Genomic DNA, 23,770 nt, shown 5'->3' with positions numbered 1-23,770 from the left:
TGAAACATCAATTAATTTGTTTCTTCTGACATTTATTTATTCCACCTAACATAAGGGACAGTTACTTTATTTAATCACAAAACAGCACCAAAGTGTTGGTTTCTTTTAAGTGTAACAGTGTCTCACCGTTATACAAATCCTTACAACCCAGTCCACATCACGACCACCACTGAGAGTGACATGTAGTCGTGCTTCTGTATAATCTATTCTTTTTTTATTGATTCATTACAAACCCCCACATCTGACAGTAACCACGAGCAAGGTTGTTTTGTAAAACAAACCTGATATGTAATATATTTATATATAGATATAGATCGATATGTATCTATATCTATATAGTATATAGATATATAGATAGATATACCTACAGAACAATTTATACAAAATAAATATAGATAACATGATATTTTGACATGTTTACATAATTCGAGTGAATATGAAAAACCTAAATGGCATCTTTGTATATTTATTTCACCGCAGGCAGTGCAAAAAAAAAAAGAAAAGATAAAAGTGTATGGTAAAAGACACAAAGTGCACCCCTTGTTCGGTGACTTCCACCGCTAGCGAGATCTCACTCTCACAAGTTGTTCCCTGTGGCGTGTGGCCACTGTTTAGAGTCAGCTTATTAAATGTTGAGGCGGCTCTCCCCAACACATCCACAGAGCCCACCCTCCACCTGGTTGTTGTTGGTGATGGGCGGCTCAGACCGAGTCCACCTTCACCTGGTTGTTGTTGGTGATGGGCGCTCAGACCGAGTCCACCTTCACCTGGTTGTTGTTGGTGATGAGCGGCGACGGCTTGCTCTTCAGCCTCTCGACCGCCGCGTCGTTGGAGCTGTCCGAGAAGAAGATGCGCGCCGTGCACACGGACACCACGATCCGCTTGTACTCGCGCCGGAAGTTCTGGTTGAGCACGCCGTACACGATGGCGTTAAGGCAGCTGTTGAAGTAGGCCATGAAGTAGCTGGCCACGAAGAGCCACTCGGGGATGAGGGGCACCACGCCGTCCGGGTTGATGGCCACGGCCAGGCCGATCAGGTTGAGCGGCGCCCAGCACACGGCGAACAGCACAAACACCACGAACATGGTGACAAAGTTGCGCACGTCGTGCGGCGTCAGCTTGGGCCTGTTGTCGGGCTTCACCCGCCGCCGCACCTGGATCACCAGGATCCAGATGCGCAGGTAGCAGTACGTCACGATCATGATGGGCAGGATGAAGTGGAAGAAGACCACGGCGATGGTGTACGCCGAGCTGGCCGACTGCTCGAAGGTGCAGGAGTAGATGCGCGGGTCGTACTGCAGCGAGCCCACAAACAGGTTGGGCACGATGGCCACCACGGTGAGCGCCCAGATCAGCAGCACGTAGCACACCGAGTTCTTGTCGCTGTACACCTTGTCGTACTTGAGGCTGTGGCAGATGTAGCAGTAGCGGTTGACGGCGATGCCGGTGATGTTGAAGATGGAGCCGATGACGCTGAGGCCCATGAGGAAGCCGCTGATCTGGCAGTGCATGTAGCCCAGGTTCCAGCCATTGTGGAAGATGGAGGAGAGCACCAGCGGGTAGGGGTAGATGGCCACCACCAGGTCCGCCACCGCCAGGCTCACCACAAAGATGTTGCCTGCACACACGCACAGACACAGATACACAGACACAGACACAGACACACAAACACACACACACACAGAACATAACAACACACACACACAAGAGAAAAAGGGAAGGTATGCATCATTAGGCAGAAACAATGGAAATGCCAATCGGGTCACTCAGAAAATCGACAAAACAAGTCACAAATTAGATCACTTAAGCATATTTGAGTTTTGCCTATTTCTAACAAGTCTGATTCAATAATTGGATAATACCAACACGGCCACCAGCTGATATTTAGCAGCTCGCTGTATTTAGTGCCGCTCGATTGCTCGGGCCACACAGTAAAAGTGCTCCTACTGAAGAGCCCATTGGGTGTCATGCGGGGTGCTTTCATTACGGAGGGTAATTACGGGGAGCAGAGCAGTGCAGATGAACCAGTCACACAGAAACATCACAGATGTCACACAAACAAGTGCCTCCATTGTGCTTGAGTAAAACAGTATAAAGACTGAGAGGATAAAGACCGGCCCCTGATTTAGGCTGAGAGAGACCCCCATTGTTCAAACTTTAAGTACCGCTGTCATATCAAATCAACAGCCTCCTCCAACGTCAGGGCACTCCGCGCGCACGCTCCCAAACGCTGCACGTATCGAGCCTGTTTCTATAACATGTCGACCGGTCTAACTGTCAGGGTCTTTGGAGGGCTCCTTAGCTCTGGCTGATGCCTCTTAAGCCCCCCCAACCCCATACCCTTCATCTCATGATGCAGCAAACATTCTTTCTCCCAGCAACCTCTGGATGCTATACATCAGACCTTGTCCTCTGGGCTGGTGCAGTCAGCCAGGTGCACTCTATAGGGTCCTCACTGCTCAGCCAACCGGCTCGTAAAAGGCTCATTGTGTGTGTGTGTGTGTGTGTATGTGTGTGTGTGTGTGTGTGTGTCCTTGTATGTGTGAATCTGTATATGCGTGTGTCAGTGTTTGAATATGTCCTTTTGACGTGTATTTGATGTGTGTCAGTGTAAGGGGGTGTGTGTGTGTGTGTGTCAGTGTTTTCATGTGTCCTTATCCGTGTATGTGATGGGTGTCACTGTGTGTCATTGTGTGTGCATATCAGTGTTTGCATGTGTCCTTATGTGTGTGTGTGTGTGTGTGTGTGTGTGTGTCCTTATCTGTGTGATGTGTGTCCTTCTGTGATCTGAGTCAGTGTGTGTGTGTGTGTGTGTGTGTGTGTGTGTGTGTGTGTGTGTGTGTGTGTGTGTGTTGTGTGCACATGTGCGTGTGATTGAGTGTGCATCTTTGGGGGATCCTTAAAGATTACAGTCCCTCGGCGTTGGCTTTCTATAGCACGGCTGTTACAAGATTTTAAACTCAAGTCTCTCCGTGGTAAGAGCTCTGACCTTGGTAAGGTCAGCCGGCGAGGCCTACAGGCGCCCAGCCCTATTGCTTCCTGGAACGCTAACATCACAGCACTGATCTTCAGGGAACATTTCTGTGTGTGTGCTTGTCTGTGTGTGTGTGTGTGTGTGTGTGTGTGTGTGTGTGTGTGTGTGTGTGTGTGTGTGTGCGTGTGTCTCTGTGTTGGTCTCTGTGTATCTCTCTCTCATCCAGTGTGTGTGTGTGTGTGTGTGTTTTTGTGTATGTGTCTCTGTGTGTGTTGCTCCGTCCCTCGTTTATTTGTTTTTTTATTGTTTTGGTTATACTGTGAAGAAACAAGAAAAAAATCCTTGACCTCATCAGTTTAACCACACTCACCACTCTAGCAAATGAATGGTTCATGCATCTGAAATAGAGGTTAGATTTATTGGAAAGTCCCATGACACTCTGGACTATATCGACTCTCCACATGGGATAGCCCAACAGCAATGCAGAGTGTTTCGATATTCAGTGTTTATCGTGCACATATATCAAGACATTATCGCCCTCCGTTGAAGGTCATCAAATGACCCAGTGTTCATCTCCTTATGTCAGCCTGCCTCCAGCAAGTGTCTACTCGTCATCCAAACTCGTGAGACGCGTGGGAAGATAGACGTGGATAAATTTAGAAATTCAGAGCTCCCTTACTTCTGGTATATACTGCGTGTTTCCTAGTAAAACAGGTGGTGACGCACCTTGAAGAGCCGAGGGGGGCTAAAGACGCATGTGTTCAAGATAAACTGTAAAGGTAAACCTCTGTCTCAGGGGATTTAGATGCCTCACTGCACCACTGAGCGTATCTAATGGCATGAACGGGCCGTCTGTGTTTGTACTGCTTTTAAGCCTACGGATCAAATGTAAAAGTGTTAATGCAGGGTATATTAATGTCGGTAAACCCTTTCGTCATATGGAGTATGGAGAGCAGCGGAAGGATGTGATGATACAAAGAGCCACACACGTCATCAAATTTTTTTTTCGGATGCTGAAGTTGGTAACTGATTCAATTTGGATGCAAAATATGCAAAATACACAAAATGGCCTTTTCTAAGCATACTGTGTTACTTACTTATACTTTGAATAGTGCAGGAGAAGACTATGACGCACATGTGTAAATATGGTAAATGGACTGCATTTCTGTAGCACTTTTCTATTTCTATTCTATTTTCTATACACATATTCAGACATTGAGTGCGGTTTCAATCATGCAAGGCAACCCGTCGGGAGCAGGTATGGCTAGGTATCTTGCCACCAAGGATACCTTGACACCATGCTAGGAGGAGCCAGGGATCAAACTTGCAACCTTCCGGTTGCCAGACAACCTGCTCTACCTCATGAGCCACTTCTGTCCCTTAATGACAACACAATGTTAAACATCATTTCACGGTTTCAAAGGGTGAATGCAGAGCAATTAGAAGCAATAAATATAATTAATAGTCCAAAATAAAGCCTTCACAGTTGCATGCTGTTATTGAGACTGTTTTACAATGGCTGCCAACCAGGAAAATCCGACATCAGAACTGAAAGGAAAATATAGACCAGCTAAGCGCTCCTGAGGTGATGTATTAAAAATCACACATCCATTTAACAGTTTTTTGTTCTTTGTTTGTTAGAAAGATATTGGCTACTGGCCACAAATATACTCAGATATACTCAATCTGTGTCTAGCAGTGTGTACCTGCTTAGAAGACGATGCTTCCAAGCGAAAATGACAGCAGCAGCACTCCTCTACAGAGCAATGGTTTTGTCAATATTTTTACGTTAAAAGGCAAATTACAAAAAAACTGCCCTTAAATAATAGCCTAACTTAAAAACAAATAAACCAGTAAAATGGTTCCAAATGGATACAAAATTCTAATTACTGTTTAGAAGAACAGTGAAAAGCAGGTAAAATGCAGGGGGGGGGGGTTATCTGGTTATAAAATAGAGGTTCAATGGACCTTCAAAATCTGTACATTGCAGGGAACTATCGCAAACGTAAAAGACCAAGTGGAGACTTTTTATTCAATTACAGTTTGTTGGTATTTTTTATACCTCTAGTTAAAACTAGTAGTTCCTCTTGGATCCCAAGCTGACCATGTATTGCAAATATCAACTGTGAAAAACATCCACACCGATGACATATCTACTACACAGTGCTGGTTAAGCCATATGGTTTGGCCAACTGAAGCGAAAGGGGCTTCCAATGATTGGCTCTGTAGATACATATTACCTTATTGATTCCACAGGAAATTGTTTGTCTCTGTAGATACATATGACCTTATTGATTCCACAGGAAATTGTTTGTTAAAGTTGTTACACTACGTCAGAAACATCAAAGTAAATTGAATACAATAAGCTAAACTAGCAATATTAACAGAAAAAACAGCATTAATAGAAATGGTCTAATTACAGATCAAATTTCAGCTTTAACGTAATTATCAGCATAGTACATGTTACAAATTTCACATTATCGCAGATTATTCATCAGACAGGATATTTGTATTAAATATACAAATACTAATAACCCACCAACTACAGGATGTCATAAGTGCATATTCACGATGAGCAATTCTTTCGTTAATGCGCCCAGTTTCCTCCATTCAAAATTCCGTAATAGCTTTTTGTTTACACAAAAATAAATATATTTGTTTGCTTTTATGGGTTATCTGTTTAGGTTGATTTGGTTTTTGCATGCGTGTGACTTCCGTCAGCGTGTATATGCTAATGCTTGTTTGAAGAGGTTGGTGGTGCAACTTTAAGCCCAACTCGTGGAATTTAGTCCACTCTGGGCCCCTCTTTGCTGGCTTAGAGCCCAGACCCAGCACCCACCCACGCTGTGCCTGTACCCCACTGTAGTACCACACAGTAACACGCACAAACAGCAACAACAACAACAGACCCGACTACAAAAAGGAAGACAGATAGAAGGATGGAGATTCATACAAGATGAATAGGGAGATGGTGTCCCTTTAGGGTCGGAGTTAGATTTCCAGATATTGTGCTGATGAATTTTGACTTTTCACAAGAGCTGACAGTGTTCCCCCTACAACATATCCCAATAGCAGTGCTGAGGTGTGTTTGAGGTGCACTATGTTGATGTGCGCGTGCACCGTGCCCATGTTCACATGCACGGTGCTGATGTGCACGGTGCTGATGTGCACGGTGCTGATGTGCACGGTGCTGACGTGGGCGTGAACGGTGCTGACGTGCACGGTGCTGATGTTCACATGCACGGTGCTGACGTGCACGGTGCTGATGTGCACGGTGCTGATGTGCACGGTGCTGATGTGCATGGTGCTGACGTGGGCGTGCACAGTGCTGACGTGGGCGTGCACAGTGCTGACGTGGGCGTGCACAGTGCTGACGTGCGAGTGACGTGGGCGTGCACGGTGCTGACGTGCACGGTGCTGAGGTGCGAGTGACGTGGGCGTGCACGGTGCTGGCGTGGGCGTGCACGGTGCTGACGTGCGAGTGACATGGGCGTGCACGGTGCTAATGTGTGTGTGTGTGTGTGTGCACGGTGTTCATGTAGAGACTTCAGTGAGATCACTGATTGCAGTCGGACTCTGGTGGTCTAATACGATGGTATAACAATTGCATCATTTCATAACACTGGGTTTCATAATACTGTTGCTTCTGTTCAACACAATCAAATGTGTAGGCTTCTTTTTACTATTCAGTCACTTGTTCCTTTTTCTCTTTATGCTTCCTCTATTTAGACTAATGGCATTAATGAGCTAATGCCAGTGTTTTTTTATTCTTTTACAGCAGAACACCATTTGGTCAGTATTTTGCATCGTAAATGCATTGCATGCAGTAGTGGCAGGATAGTAGAGGCTAGGGTTTACAAATGTCCAAACCCTACCTGTGGCCTCCTACCGCCAGCTCCTTGATGAAATGCATTTGAAATGACATTTGAAATGCATTTTAACAGTATCTTCTGATGTACTGACCCGTAGGAAATAGTCATTATTTACTTTCCAAACCACCAGAACAAAAAAGCTAGGGATTCCTTTAGCTGTAGATATGGTTATTTTTCTAACATACTGCGATATTGCAGCACAATTAACTACTTTAGTTTGAAACTAAAGACGCCACAGATAACACCTATAAAAACAAAACAAAAACACAATTAATTGTTGGCATTTCAAAAGAAGCAATGAAATTAAATAGCAAACTAGCAATTAGGCAGTTGATTGTAATGGGCTTGCAGTAAGGTCAGTGCAGCAGCAGCAGCGTGTTGCCAACTCAGAGAACCACCAGTGTGGTGGTGTTGATGAGGGCCAGGATCAATCGTGTTTCACGGCTACATACTTTCCTGCCTCGCGACACTGAGTGTGCACCAGTGTTTGTTGTGTTCTGTCCTAGTAAACAAGTAAACTGTTATTCACAAGGGCCTCCATTTGGGACTAAGGCATGTGATGCCTCCCGCCACCCCCACCCCTACCCATCCGACATTCATTTCAAATGTCCGCTCTATGTACGATTACAGATGTGTTAATTGTAATGAAGGATAAAAGGGGTTTTTGCACTGCCATGCTAAAATGATCCAGCACACCTTTAGCCGAGATAGGGTTGGGAAACAACGGAGATAACCAAACGAATTATCCCTGAGTTCAAGAGGGTGCCACAGAATGTTAGTCCCGTTAATGAAAAACTCAAGCCACCTCTGCGATGTTAACAAATTGTCCAATATCCGGTTTTAGATAAGGGTTTTTGATAACCATCTGCTGGGAAACACCTGTCGGGCTGGCTCTCCGTCCACATCTCCAGTCCAAAGGCAGACGCCATGCAGAGAACCACGGCGGTGGCTGTCATGCTGGATGTGTGGCCGAGCCTGGCGGGCTGGGGGAGGGACATGCTATGACAGCTCCAACCAGCCCCCCCCCCCCCCCCACCCTTCACCCCCAGACAAGTTGTCCAATGTCAAGTTGTCACTCTGATTACACAGAGTTCATGTGTCACAAAACCAGTGGCGCAAGAAGGTGGAAAAGAGAACGCAGACCAGTGGGGCTTCAGAACGCTGCTGTTCAGCACGTACTCTGACATACCGTCAAGACCGCGGATGAGCCTGTAATCTTCAACCGCATCGCTTTGGGTGACACACCGGCCATGTGTCTGATGGCAGATGAGTCTAGCCATGGTTGTTGCTGTTATCCTATTTACCTACTTGTATAGCAGAAGCTTTTTTCCACAACCAAAATTGAGTGGATTCAGATACAGATCATTAAAGCGTCATCATCATTGGGATGTTGGGACGGAACTTATAACCTTCATCCCCTACTCTTTTCGGCCCCCTAGAAACCATCCTGACGCCAACCATATTTGTTTTGTAAAATAATCAGGAAGGCCATTAAATATTGTATTCAATAGCCATTGTTATGTGTTTATTGGCAGTAAGTATCCGCTATTCTTCCACATCTTGTATTTAATAAATATACTTATTCATGTGCCTGTTTATTTGTAGAAGGTGTTTCCTGACTCTTCTGTTCAAGTTGCGGTTCGGACGTCACATTGTTCAATTCCGTTAGGTGAGCTGTTTGATGAGTTTGGTTTGTTGCAGAGCAGTGCTGAGAAATTCACAACACAATTGTGTGGAAAAGATGACTGGATGGGCAGAGGAAGCTTGACATTCTCTGCCATCACAACGCACGGGCAACATTCAGTAGGTCATTCTGGAGCTGTGGCAGGAATACAGAACCCTGCCTCATCCCATCCCCTTGTTGCCATCCGCAGCTTAGTGCATCTCTAAATGAAAGATATTACCACTGACTTTCAATCCAATCAAACCGTTATGAATGTAGCAAACATGTGACTACCCACGATCAGGGAACAGGTAGAGGACACTTTGACAGAGCACAGTGCAGACGCCCGGCTCAGACCTGTGATTTGATCGGCGCAAAGCGGACGCGTGAAAGGCTTAAACATTAGGAGATTGGTGGGAAGTCTTCAAATCTCATATGTATGGGAAATATCACGGGGATGTGTTTAGAACTGGTAAAGCCTGAGCTGACCCGTGACAATAAAGGGTCATGTCCGCCTACCAAGGCAAGGATGTTGGTAGCAGACTTGAGATATTGTGGATGTGAAGGGTAAAGCATCTGGCTACTTTAGATTTGACTTTAGATTCGATTTTAGATTAGATGGATTAGATTAGATTGGCCGATGGTACTAAAAACATATTGAAACTAGGCCATTATATTTATATTTGTTTTATTATAGCCAATTATTTTGCCTTCCTATCAACTATTCTTTCAGCTGATCTCATTAGTCTGGTTGACTATGAATGATCAGAAAAGCACTAAATTAGTAAATTCTGTATTATGATAATTAATCTGCTGAGCTTTACTGGATCAGTTTGGATGAACCACCAAATGTTCTAAATAATGGGTATTATCCTCTTTCCTGTTAATGTAGTCTAAGTAAATGAAATATGTTTGCCTGCCAGTAATGCTATGCATACAGTGCACCATAGCGCCTTTCAATGCAACATGATATATATATATATAGATATATATATATATATATATATATATATATATATGTATATATATAGTTTTTGTAGACAGAGTTTATGCTAATGTATGTGTTTTCTCAACAAACAAAAATGTGGCGTAATTGATCCTTGTTTCTCCAGTAAGTCAGTGAAGAGCACCTGCTCCATTCTCAGATAGCGTTTCATCTTGCAGCGCTCTCTTCATCCCTATGAAATCCATTCCACACAGCCATTGTGTTCTTTGTCATAATGAAGTTCCCATCCATTATGCAGCTTCTACACAACTGCACAGATTAGGACTCCCCTGGTTTGAGTAAAGTGAAAGCTACACTTTGTGGAGGGGGGGGCGGTTGCACTCAAGATGTTTTTGCATGCCTATGGGGAATTTCTGCTGAATTGAATAAAACATGTACAGTCCAAACTCAAACAGCATTCACTTAACGCAGTGCATGACACACGAGGGCTCGGAAGGTAAGAGACATCTGTGATGACGCATAGAGCCAGGCAGGCCGGAGAAAGGACCGACAAATAAACAGAACGCCAGCAATGTTCTTTCAGTCACAAATACGGGACGTTCAAAGGTTGTGGCTGCTAAGAGCCGGCCGGCGCGTATCGTAGCGCTGTTGTGGCAGCGCAGCCCTGGCATCTACAGGCTCCTCCACAGGAAACCATCCACTCGCATCTGGAAGACGCATGTTTACACAGGACATCTTCGTGACAAGGTCCTCAGCCCCCGCCACCTGCATCACTAGACACTAGCGGGAGGTCCAGCGTGGCCCCCCCCCCCCCGCTCTTGCCCCCAAAACCCCCAGATGCACAGCCTCAGAGTGGAGGAGCCGGGCCTGAGTCCCAGAAGCTGACCCAGAGAGAGAGGGCTGACCTACTTTAGCGGAGACGGGTTAGAGCCGGAGAAGCATACAGTGTGGCCACGCCCACACTGCATGCATGCATGCATGCACACCCACACACACACATACACACACACGACATTCATGCAGACACGACATGCATGCATGCACACAAACACACACACACACACACACATAAGGACACACGCAAATCACACACACACATATGCCAATGCATGAACACAGACACACACACACACACACACACACACAAACACTGGATGGCTTTGCATATGTAAGCACCCCCACATCCCCAGCCACAGACACAAACCAAATACATACACAAACCGCACACACACCAGTCTGTTTTCCAATTGACCTGCTTCTACCACTATCTAAAGGGCTTAATTTTATCAGTCTCTACTCACAGCTGCAATTATAATTGGAGGGATTATTCCCAGTTGGCGGTCAACTATGAGGTATAAATAATTGTGTATTATAGTAAGTAGGCATAACCGATACAAAGGGCATACCGTACACACAGAACATTGTATGCGTAAACACATACGGCGTCAACAGAAGGGTGACATGGAAGGTGTCAAAGCGCTGCAGCTGTCCTCGCCATGTCCTCTGTGTGTGTGAGAGTCTGTGTGTGTGTGTGTGTGTGTGTGTGTGTGTGTGCATACACACGCTCGCCGTTCATTTCCATCATCCTACATTACCCCTGTTGACCTTCAACAGCTCAATTTAATCTCCTCAAACGTTGATTGGGATTAGTTTGTAAATCAATCTCATACTTTCCTGCATTTTTTTTAATGAGGTCTTCTCCCTGCCTGTGCGTTCTGGCATTGATAAAATTGACGGACTGCTCAAATGCAGACTATACGTTCCCCTGCTGTTTTCTCCACGACGGTCGGATGGTGTGAATTACAGTTCACTCTGTACTTCCGTGAGAGGCATGGCGGCCAAATCTCCGGCTCCACGTCTGTTAATGACAAAGTTTTGCATCAAAGCCGCGCCAATACCAGCCAGCATGTGGCATTCCCGCTAATCCCTGAATTAAAAAGGCCCCTATCTTTGATGCATCACTAAAGCGGCTCCAATTTTCCACAGAGGAGCGTAGATCCTCGTCTGGCTGCATGCCAGCAGCAAATTCCACTTCTCAGCCCCCTTAATATCCGGACAGGTTCATATTGTAGACAAATTGGGGGGGGGGGGGGGGGGGGGGCAGCGGGGTCATGGGTTGTATATATTATTATTCTAATTATATTTATACATTTTGTAACATGGAATATATATCTATTATGAAATGGGTATAGTATAATCTTAAGTTAGCATAAATACTATGCTACGAGGCGCCGAGTTACAATATGTAACATGGACACATTTGTTCGCTCATTTCTTTTAGTCTAAGAGTTCAAACCTGGGGCAGACACTGACCATTCCTGATGGAAAATTCCATCTCTTTGCCTTTTTCTCTTTGAAGCAAGAGCACATTCTGGCTAAAGGCACTTTGCAAATGGAATGTCAGGATTCCCATCTGAACAAATAATATTTGACGATTTAGTCAAAGCAATATTTTTCTGCTCGCTAGTTTGGAAAGAAATGGGTTAAAATGAATACTTCTGAAATATTGGGATCTCTACCAAGTCTAGTATTCTATTCAAGCATTTTATTTAAATATACATCTTGATATATAAGTGATCAAATATCATTATCTATGATGAAAAGCCAGGTATTCCCTGAAGTGGTTAAAAAATGTCATGGCATAATGTGCATGTTTATCCAAATTAGCTAATTAACAAACCATTTTTAAAAGCATATATAAAAAAAGTAATTAGTATTTTACCCAAGCTATATTCTCATTAAAATTTGTTTACACAACAACCATGATGAAAACAAACAATGCATTCAAGAAAACCTTGAAAACAAAAGTACACACTAACTACATTGACCAAATTGACCTCCATTGTTTCAGTTGTTAGAACAGCGTGATTGAGGCAGATAAGCAATTGAAAACATGGTTAGGAGTTTCCCAGCAGACTTCCCAGATGAAGGGTTTTTTGTTGAGGGTGTCTTGGCACTGCAACTCGTGTAATCTACCAATAAGATCTAATGAACTCTCATACTTTGCATTCCACCAATTCAACCCTCACTGACAACATTGTTTCATTGCTGCTTTTAAGCAGTGTTGCCGTATGACATTATGCAACCACCTTTTTAGGAGGACAGCCAAAGGCACTCGGTTAAGGTCCCAGATCGGATCTTGCCAACATTGTGATCTGATGAGCTCGACCCGACCGTCCCGAGGTGGTCAGGAACGCGCTCTGATGGGATTGCATAAGTGTGTGGACAGCAATCTGGGCCCACTTTTGGCCTGCTGGCTACCTCATTAAAACCACGCCCCCGTGCCTACAATAAGCCTGCAAGGATTCTCCCGGAATGCAAAGTATGCATAGGCTCAAATGATAAATTAATAAATGGGGTGTTCTCTGACCCACAGCCCCCTCTCTGCAAGAACCAAAATTGCCCTCGGTGGGGAGGGCTAGTCCTCGCCTCAACAATGCATGTCTGGCCAGGGCCCAACCACTACATGCCCTTTTAAACAGTAAGAACAACATAAGCTGCTCACACCCAGTGCCATTTCAGCAGATTTATTTTTCCAGCAGGTATTTTTGTGGGAAATGGAAATCCAAACATAGTTATGCAGTAGTTTGCATTTGAGTGCCAAGTGTGGACGTCAGACCTTTGTTCTGATCTGGAGCATTCAATCACAAAAGTGGCATTGAAAAGTAAAAGTAAACGAAGCCATGATCATTTGGATACAGAATCTATCCAAGAGGCAACTTGTGGTTTCCACAAACCACAAGTTGACAGGTATTTCGTCCTTTATCATGAAGATCTCATTTGGCTCTATTTAATATTCTATTTAATTTAACAGTGCTGGCGTCTGAGAGAATTTCCTCTTGTACACTTCAGTCCTGCCCATCCATCTGTGCTATTGTTTACCTCATTAGCTGATATTTAGCACTCACTGTTAGCTTTGTCGACGATTATATTTATTTTGGCGGCAAATAAATGGCTAATCATGCCAAACAAAACTACAAATCGCAGGGTAGTGGAGTGACATCAGAGTCGAGCAGTGGGAAGGGATGGGTGTAAACATAACTTGATGTGACAGCTGGAAGACAATGAGTCACACATCGCCGCCACTGATGTCTCCCAGGCCACAAAGTCACCCTGCTGGAAATCAATTCAAGGATTCTCTTCAGATCTCGTCTCTCAGATCTTTCACGGCTCTTATTTTATTCACAATTGACTCATTAGGTTTATGGATAGAGGATGGTGGGATGTAAGGAATATTGGGATCAAGGACGTCCAGATCTGAGGCCAATCTAGGGTCTTATTTGAAGCCTTCTATTTATCTTGTAGCGTCAATTATTTATTTAACTGTTCTTAACAGTGTTAGCCCATATATTAAAGACGAGAAGAACCTAAAACCGTTCTTTTGAATATGGTATGTATCTTATATCAGTGGTTCTCAAACTATTTTTTACTTATGTACCCCTTCAGGATATTCTTTCCGCCAAGTACCCCTTTCACCAGTAGGCCTACAAAACCATTTTACTTGGGAAATATTTTTTATGAACGTATAAGAATAATGTGTACATTATTTGGTATAAACACAAAACATTAAACGGATGCTGCGAATACTTAGTTTTGTGAAACAAATGTCAAAGTACCCCCAGAAATACTCATACACCCATTTCATCTTTGCCATTGTGTCAGTTACTAAATAAGAAGATCATTTAGCAAAATCTTGTATAAAACAGGCCAGTCTCCGCCAACCAGTTTCTGAATGTTCTACTCCGAAATCAAGTTGCGCCTTTTCCACGATGAAGAGACACTGGTAGACAGTGAAGTGTGTGTGGATGTAGAAGGCCACCTTGTGTGGCACATTTCATGAACAAGATCAGTCATTATAACCCTAAAACACAACAGTACGAGAATTTAAAAAGTTGCCGTGAGTTGCTCATAGTGTTCAAATTTGAGCTTAATACGGGGGTGTATTGACACTTTAAGTATTCGAATTAAGAGGTGCAATTCATGATGTAAGTATCATAAAGTTGACAAATGTTGATTTATTGGTGGGCAACATGTGCAGCATAATAAACCGAAGGGTGAAGCCAGTCGGCTCAATATCTTTAGCGAATATGACAGTTAAAGATCATTGTGAATGACAGGTAAAGATCTTGGCCTTGAACCTTTTGACTGGGAGCGACACAACCCTCCCCACTAGACTCTGCTGTCTTCTACCTCCTGCAGGATAGAACACCAAATGTGTTCTCCCGGGCTTCCCCATACTGCAACATGTGATTTCTTTACGGGGTATGAAAGGAGAGCACTCATCCGCACCGTAGCCACACAGGCGCTGGGTGAGAGCTCAAAGACACAAGTGTTTAACGTGCCAAGTCTTGTCTCTCTAACAGATCTTCATAACACCGCCCAGACTATCAACCTGAAGAGCTCCAATTGTTAGACCGTCTGGAATTGGATGTTGTTGTTTACCCAGTTTTCTAAGCATGATGGTCTTGTGGGAAGGCGGTTCAGCCTCCGCTCGAGAGATTCTGGGTTAGGCCTGGGCAATAAAACAATAAATTATCGCATTGTGATAGACTTTTGCTCGATATCAATATAAAACATGTTCAATATATATCGATAGACTGGACCACCGAATCTAGCAGCTGGGTTTGTTGCACAAACACGGTTCCATACTTATTTACAATATTTGAGTGTTTTTCATTGTTGTATCGACGTTGGAGTATTTATCAATAAAGTACAGTGGAAGGTCATATTAAGTGTTAAACAGAAGTGTTTAAATCCAGCATGGTAATTCCTAGTATTTTTAGGTCATTCAAATTATCAATCAATTATCGATATCGATCAATATGATCGAGTTATATCGTGATATGTCTTTCAGCCATATCGCCAAGGCCTATTCTGGGTTCGAATCCCAATCCTGTAGTGTAGCAATAGGCGTCGGTGCTCCTCATTAATGACCTTGTACCTTCAACATGTGCTGTAAGTCGCTTCGGATAAGAGCGTCTGCTCAATAACTGAATATTCATAGTGATAGTAGTTACATTAATGGAGAGAGGTACAGAGAGAGGAATACATTAATGGAGGCTCCTTGGCCTCCATAATGTGTTTGCAAGCTTCTACTTAATTAATTTAGAGCAGTCCAAAGACTTGCTAGCGTCACCCTCAAGGGTATCACAACAGTGCTTGAAGAATAAGGTGGGGAGTGTCTAACTAGCCCATATCCCTCACCAGACACCTGCAGGAGTCAAGACCTCAAGCCTGGGGAAAACTCCCACCTCACGCCTGCTTGTATCCCCGCGAGACATCAACCAAACCCGTATGTAAAAACAAACCATAAATAAACGGATACATAATTAAAGTGACACTTCCACATTCTTACTGTACGCATGTTTTACGCATGGTTCCCCTTGGACGAGCATGGAGGAGTCTTATTGACCCCTCTATCCCTAGCCAGCCATGTGTGTCATCCCCTTCCCTCCTGCCAGGCAGAAAATGTTTGCACTGTAAAAATATTGAAAGCAAAGAAAACGCACAAAAAGAGACAAAGAGGAGTAGTACTGCAAATATGCAAATACTACAAACATTTTCTAATGGGACTACATTGTATTGTATTGTACATTTTGCATTTGTGTTTGGTGTGATATTGAAATAATAGATTTTCCAACTGTTCTTACTGATTACGTAACATTACATTTGTGTGTTTGGTTGATGTGATTCAATTGGGTTGGAACAGTGACTCATTGTTTTCGATTTTTTTTTTTAATTGGTCCTTTTAATGGTTTTGCTATTACAAGGACCGGGGGGATGATCAAATTTGTACCAGTGAATGTGTTGGGAAACATTGCTCAATGACAGGAGATGTGTGGGCTACTCAAGGAAATCATATGGCACCAATTGACCCGTCGAGCTCAAGACTGTGGCTGGTGGTGAAGACTTGGATCGGACTGATATGCATTAGCCTGGAGTGAGAATGTTTTCATGACCGGATACAACCATTAGACACTGAACTTCATTGTCCTAATTTCAGAAGTGTGTTCACCGCCACTGGGAATTGAAGTGGCAGGTCCACTTCCACTGTGTGCTCTCTTAAACTAGGCTGTAATACAATACATTCAGACAAGTGGCTCCTTCAGAGAGACAGTATCAATCAAAAAGGGCACATGCTGTACAAGAGGGGTGCAAACCAGTCGGTCACACAATGTCCTATTTCAATTCTGATCAAAATTATAAAGGATGTGGTTTTATTCAATTGTTTGCACCGGTCCAAATTGTTATCATTCCTGGGGTTGTTTTTGTAAACAACCAGCGTGTGACCGTCATCGGAAGATGGTGTACTCAAGACTGCACCGGTGTCGAGGTTCTAGTTCAAATAACATAAGGTTAATAAGGTTTATAACATTCATTCATGTGGTGCAGACTACAGTGAAGAACTCACGCACACCTTGTTTCTCCCTCTATCATTGCCAAGAACAGCCTGACACTGCTTACTTGCAGGAGGTCCAAAGAGAGCTCTCTGATTAACGAGCTGATTAGTCCGTAGACGAGGTAAGAACTAGCGCTTCACACCTCAGCTAGCTGCCTCCCACGGGAAAATGTCCAAGGACGTGTGTGTTCGATGATGACTTTATTACACGCTTTACCCATTTCAGTCACTCATTCTGGATTGTGTCACGTATTAAACAAACAAAGATAATTTATGTGGTTTTGCAAAAAAATGTATTCTAGTTTGCCAAATGGAAAAAAACGCAGAAAACAACAAACAAACAAATGTGAAAGGCTGTGCACAACTCCAAGCTTGGCTCGGCCCTAACTAGGTTCTCTTTCCCCTGTCTGACTGGAGAAAACATGAAAAATGAGAGGAAACAATCTTCAGAATAAGATGGTGCCGTGTTCTTTCTCTGCTTATCCTGCTTTATTTATTTGTTCTTGTGAAGATCGAGGAGAAAGGGATGTACTTGCTGTGGAGACAAGAGCTGTCTCCACAGCATTCCCCCCATCGCACCCTGCTGTTCTAATTCCAATCTATTATTTTCATCACAGCCACCTTCACCACCACAACAGCGGATACATCCATTTCTGAACCATTTTTTATTATTACTATGTCCCAAGAGACACACGTGTATGCATATATTTTGATATACTTGATATTCTATTGAACTTACTGTAATTGCCTATTATTATTGTTGAAACATAAGGACCGTCACAGGAAGTGATGAAAACAACATCTGATGCACAATATCTACAGAGGAAATGCATTAGTTCTCCCTTTCATAGTCCACTTCCAACATTGGTCCAAAACTAATATTAACAACAGCAATTAATATTTTGCAACAGAAAATCTGGTCGAAATTGAAGACACACACACATAACTCTTAAAGCTACATTAAACGCTTCAATCTTTTAAAGCTGTAACAACAACAGCTTGAAAGAAAAGAGACAAGTAGCCAAGTCCAAACAGCCAAGAAAAACCGCATCAGCATCATTAGAAAACACACACACACACACATAAACACACAAGTTCCCCAACCCCAACCACAAACCACGTCATCCCAAAGAACCACAAATGAAAACAAGCAGAAAATGGATCTAGACTAACAATCTTATTATACAAATTCCAGATTACATCTGACGTTTTGACAGGGCAGCTTGTCAGCAGGCGCGCTGCACGCACCCCAGTGATATGCCACAGATGTTGGGGCCAATCACATGCTGGCTGACTGACTGACTGACTGACGCGTATGCCATTGTCAAACTTGTCAGACACTGACGCCTTGACACAGTGACATCACCTTTTGGGTTCACCCAGGCTTAACCCTGCTGATTAAAACACGCAAAGAGATGTTCCATTTCAAGTAACTATGTCTCTCTCTCTCGCTCCTTGCCCTTCTCACTCTCTCTCTCTCTGTTTCTCTCTCTCTTTCCCCTTCTCTTTCTTTCTCTTTCCCCCTCTCTCTCTCTCTATCCTCCCTCCTCTATTGCTCTCTCTCTCTATCTATCCTCCCCCCTCTATTTCTCTATCCCTCACACACTCCCTTTCTCTGCTTCCGCCTCTCTCTTTATCTGTCCCATCTCTCTCCCCCCTTTACCCTCTCTTTCACTCACTCACTCGCTCTTGTGCATATTCTACAGGGGAGACTGAGGGATATTAAAAGCATCAGTATATTCCACTGTAAGTGAATTAACTATATTAGAACGAGGGGGAAGGAGAGTACAGCGACAAGGGTGGTTTCACTCCCAGCTGAATGGCACTGGGACTTAAGGCCGGATGTCTGCTGTCTGTCAACCAGACCAGAACGGTTAGGTAGCCTCGAGCAAGAGGCCCAACCCCCTATCTAATGACCTGTATCTGAATTAACTGCAAGTCGCCTTGGGTCATAGCTTCTACAAGATAGAGAAATAGCACATATATATGTGCATATATATGTGCATATATAGCACATGTATAATGACTCTGCGATACAAAATAAATTAACTATTATTATTATTATTATTAATAATGTTTACAGGCTTGTAGTGTGAAAGGTTCCCACAACACGACAGTGGGAAGGATTTTATGGTAGGTTCAGAGCTGCTAACTCCTAACCATAACAAATACTAATTTGTTTTCGGCAATATCGGATAGGGGTTCTGGAATACACGTTCTTAACCTATGGGAAGTATTGCCAACTAAAAAGCAAATACTGCCTCAATGGATTTTTTTATTTTAATTTTTTTGCGATCGGACTGGCTGGGGTTTTCGAGCGATCGGACTGGCTGGGGTTTTCGAGCAGTCGGACTGGCTGGGATTTTCAATGATCAGATTGGCTGGCGTCGTTCAAAGTCATTCACTGTGTTTGAGCATTGCGATTTTACCATAATATGCCTGTTTATCTCTGTTGCTCTCAGTGTTTTGGGTAAGAATTTTTGGGTAAGCATGAGAGCGTGAGGCTGAAGGTGAACGTGTGTGTGGAGTGCAGGAGGCTGTGAAGAAGACAGTGAAGAAGACAGTGGAGGAAACAGTGGACGAGACAGTGGAGGAGGCAGTGGAGGGGGCAATGGAGAAGACAGTGAAGGAGACATTGGAGGAGGCAGTGAAGGAGACAGTGGAGGAAACAGTAAAGGAAAGCGTGGAGGAAGTAGTGGAGGAGACAGTGGAGGAGGCAGTGGAGGGGGCAGTGGAGAAGACAGTGAAGGAGACAGTGGAAAAAGGGAAAAAGCAGAATGATTTTAGTGGAGCAGCCGCCTATAGGTGTACTTTTCAAAGTGGGTGGTCAACTTGGTCTCACATGACATCATCCATGGCTAATCCTTAACTCTCCACGATGGTCCTTCTCTCTCCTTTGTTTCCTTTGTTGTTACAAGCTACGATGTGAAAGTTTCCCTTTAAGAATCATGTACACCCATGTCTAATTGAATATATGCTTGGTAAATTGGTGCCTGTATCTTCCCATGTTCATGGCCTAAAATTAAATCAAATACTTGCTGTCCGAAGTGTACTAAAATAAGTTATTCTTCATCAGTATGGATGTGGGGAAGATATAGTGACTCCCGGGGGACTCACTTGTCTTTTCCATCTTCACAGTACATCACATGTTCGACATTTACATCGTAAGACGAGTTGAGCAAATTAGGCCTGGGCAATAAAACAATAAATTATTGTATCGTGACTTTTGATCAATATCGATATAAAACATGTTCAATATATATCGATAAGAGACTGGACCACCGAATCTAGCAGCTGGGTTTGTTACACAAACACGGTTCCATACTTATTTACAATATTTGAGTGTTTTTCATTGTTGTATTGACATTGTATTTATCAATGAAGATCAGTGGAAGGTCATATTAAGTGTTAAACAGAAGTGTATAAATCTAGCATGGTAATTCCTATTCTTTTTAGGTAATTAAAATTATCAATAGTTATCGATATCGATCAATATTATCAAGTTATATCGTGATATGTCTTTCAGCCATATCGCCCTGGCCTAGAGCAAATGTTAAATTGCTTATTTACCGGATGCCAGTTCCAAGGACCTTCCTCTGAAACTAGCTTGACTATGACTCTTGCAGGCTTTTGTTAACAGTGGCGATTCTGCCCTTCAGTTTGGAGACTATTTGAGAAAACGATTAGATGGACATAACTGCAATCAGGTGGTGAGTTGACTAGGGAGCATGCAGGGCAATGGCAACTTAGCTACATGTTTTTAGCAGTGAGGCGGGCTACCTAACAAACACGATAAAACATGATCTGTATTCTAGGTATGCGACTGAGTTTGTGGCTGACCCTGATGGACAGTTTTTTGAGAGAGAAGTTAACTAAATGGCAGCTTGACAACACCTATAAAGGCAAGTTGATTTTTATTGAGACAATTGCTGTTGCTATTAAGGGTAAAAGTAAAAAAAAAAAGTAAAGTAAAATGGCTATGTCTCTAGCTATTTAATATGCACAATGAGCTGTTGCAGCCACATGTTTGGGGCTTTAAACATATTAAAAAGAGTTAGCTGTATCCATTGATACAAAACAAAACACCTTCCCCAATTTTTAAATTGGCTAGTTAATTAAGGAATCATACCGTTTTTTCATTCCTGTAAACTGTTATCATTCTTCATGTGGATAGGTTTTAACATATTTCTCATGTTCTTCTCGCTTGTTTCAGGCCCGGCCAACGAAACACACTCTTTGCTGGAGGCTGGGGATGTTTGTTTTCTTCGTGTTTGACATCCATTACACCAAGCAGTGCTTCCCCACCTGGACTTTGTCCAGCATGCCGTGTATAATGGACATGAATCCTCGTCTTTGAAGTTGTTGAGCACAAAAGTTTTTTTGCCAGTACTTAGGTGGTGGGAAAAAAGGTTTGGACATATAAAATAGTTAGCACCAGGGATGTTCATATGTGTATAGCCTGACAAAAATAATTTTGTCAGACTATGTGTTGGGTGGTACATTTGTATTGTTTTTGTAATGATTTCCAAAACATGCATAGTATGACTGGACATTTACAGTGGCCTCATTTTGTACACACTGTTTGTATGATAATGGGAAATTATTATAAATTATACAACAATAATTTATATATGATATACCTATTTTATTATTTAATATAAAAGTAGCAAGGCAATGAGACAGTAAATAACTCAGTTTATGAGTTTATTTCACTCACGTGGTTGGGCCAAATGAACAACCCTGTATTCTGGGTTAAATGGTAAACCCACTTGGGTCAAACCAACCCATTGCGTGGTCTGTCCCATAGTTACCCAGCGGTGGTTTTTTGAGTGTACACTTGCAGAAGGATTTTCATCCAATAACCATTTCAAACAGTATATGAAGAGGAGAACCATAATAGAACCAGAATGGAAGGAAAGAGAATTCCTGGTGGTGGTCATAGTCTTAACAGCTTTGCACACAGCTAATACAATTAGAAAGTGTGTAAGTATAAATTCTATATAGCCAAAAAAGGGTTGGGTGAAAAGTGGACTTTGACATTGACAAAAAAATTTTTTTAATTAATTTACGCTTCAAATTCTGAAATTTGCACCCATTGGAAATCGGATCTTAATGTTGTTGTTTTTTTTGTTGCACAAACTCCTGAATGACCTGTACTGTAGAAGCATTTGTGATCTGGTGTCATGTTTGCAGTCATCTGATGGTGTCAAAGGAATTGTCTAATATGTTGTATGGTTATGACCAATAGAAAAGGATTTTCAGCCGTTAATAAATAAGATGATAGATGAAAAAAATGATAATCTGATGGGTGCGAATGAAGGGTTTGCAACAAACTGAACTGATTTCTAACATACATGCACACATTATGTGAACACAAACATGGACATGTTAGAAATACTTGTTATTAGGAACAATTAAAAGAAAATGTAAAAGATATACACTAATTAAAGTTTCTGAGAAAGTGTGTTGCCTTGTGTAGTCTCTCACTCTCTCTCTCTCTCACACACACACGCACACACGCACACACGCACACACACACACACACACACACACACACACACACACAGAGTCCACTACTCAACATTGTACTTATGTAACAGTGGGGCTACAACTGTGATGTGCACATCATCACTATTAAAAGACCAGAATCGAGGGCAGCTATTGCAGTTGGATGTCTGTTTTATCAAATGGAGGGATTATCATAAACCGATGACGCTAGAAAAGCCCAGGAAGGCGCAATAATGATATCTCAGTGCATAAGCATGTTGATAGATAGGCTACATTAAAAAATGTGTAAAAGTATACATTTGCCTTATTTCATTTTCAAGTTTATGATGGATTTCGAGGATATCGGAGACGACAGCTAGACTTTGTATTTATCACATCTTTCTACTCGGGGCTTTGCAGGCGAGGCAGCTATGACGCGTCATCAGCCAGCAGTCACTTTGAGTTTAGTGTGAGAATGTCAGGAGCGGCGAGACGGACGCGGGTTTATAGACCCAACTGGGCTTTCAGTCGTGCGCACTGTTTCAGCCCTAGACTGTTAATCACGGGTAGCCTCATCTAGTAGACCAAATCCAAAAAAGCTACAGTCACACTCAAATGACGCGGGACAAGTTGAATGCGTCCTCCTCACAGATCCAGCAGAGAGATCTAATCCCAGCCATTAACCCAGAATAGTAGCAATGGATCAAACCATAGAGAAGCCGAGGGGGGCGTAGCAATTAATTAATAAAAGGGAAATAATTGTGCCACAATAATACATCGAATTAAATACAGATGACTATTAACCTGTCTTGGAATGTTGCTCTGTCAAATGTTTAGATGATGGAATAAATTTTTGCGTTACAGTGAGATTAATAATAGTACCCATGTTTTGTTTATCATTATTGTTTTGTTTTAAAATGTCTAGTTCCATTAAATTGCCATGTTGGGGACATTATTGTTGATTTGGCCATTTTAATGGAGTCTAGAAAGACACCCGCTATACCTCCAAAAATTGCATTTGACCATGATGAGAGGAGGAACGTTACAAATTCCAATGTTGTCCAATATAAAATCAACCACAGTGAAGCATCCTACTTTTGGATAGATAAAACGCCGCGGATCACCAACGCATACACACATGTGAGTTCCAAAACAAGCCATTTCCCATGAACAACATTTCACATCAACGAAATATTCCCCAAAGGCAGAAGTTGGTCCGCATGCACCGTGGACGTCAGCCACACTCACCTGCGTTCCGCAGCTTCTTGTTCCGATAAACCGAGAAAATGACCAAAAGGTTGCCCAAGATATCAACTACGATAGTGAATATGAGGAAGCAGCCCAAAGTTGTAGTAACCCACGGTGGGCGATTCAGTGCGTGGCCATTGGGGTCCTGAGAGCTGTTCAGATGAGACCCATTTATAACCAT

General features: G+C 42.9%; 1 protein-coding gene across 1 annotated transcript; it reads right to left on the bottom strand.

The window, feature by feature from the left end:
- Positions 1-746: 746 nt before the first annotated feature.
- Positions 747-23,770, bottom strand: mtnr1aa (melatonin receptor 1A a; the record flags this gene model as incomplete). The annotated part of the gene is made up of 2 exons (XM_084466159.1): positions 747-1,618; positions 23,590-23,770. 2 exons carry the CDS (start codon positions 23,768-23,770, stop codon positions 747-749), a joined length of 1,053 nt encoding a protein of 350 aa, XP_084322285.1.

This window comes from Micromesistius poutassou, assembly GCF_964030765.1.
Source record: "Micromesistius poutassou genome assembly, chromosome: 3".
In the NCBI taxonomy this organism is placed as follows: Eukaryota; Metazoa; Chordata; class Actinopteri; order Gadiformes; family Gadidae; genus Micromesistius; species Micromesistius poutassou.
The sequence above is the reverse complement of the archived record's forward strand: the minus strand, read 5'-3'. Positions and strand labels throughout refer to the sequence as shown.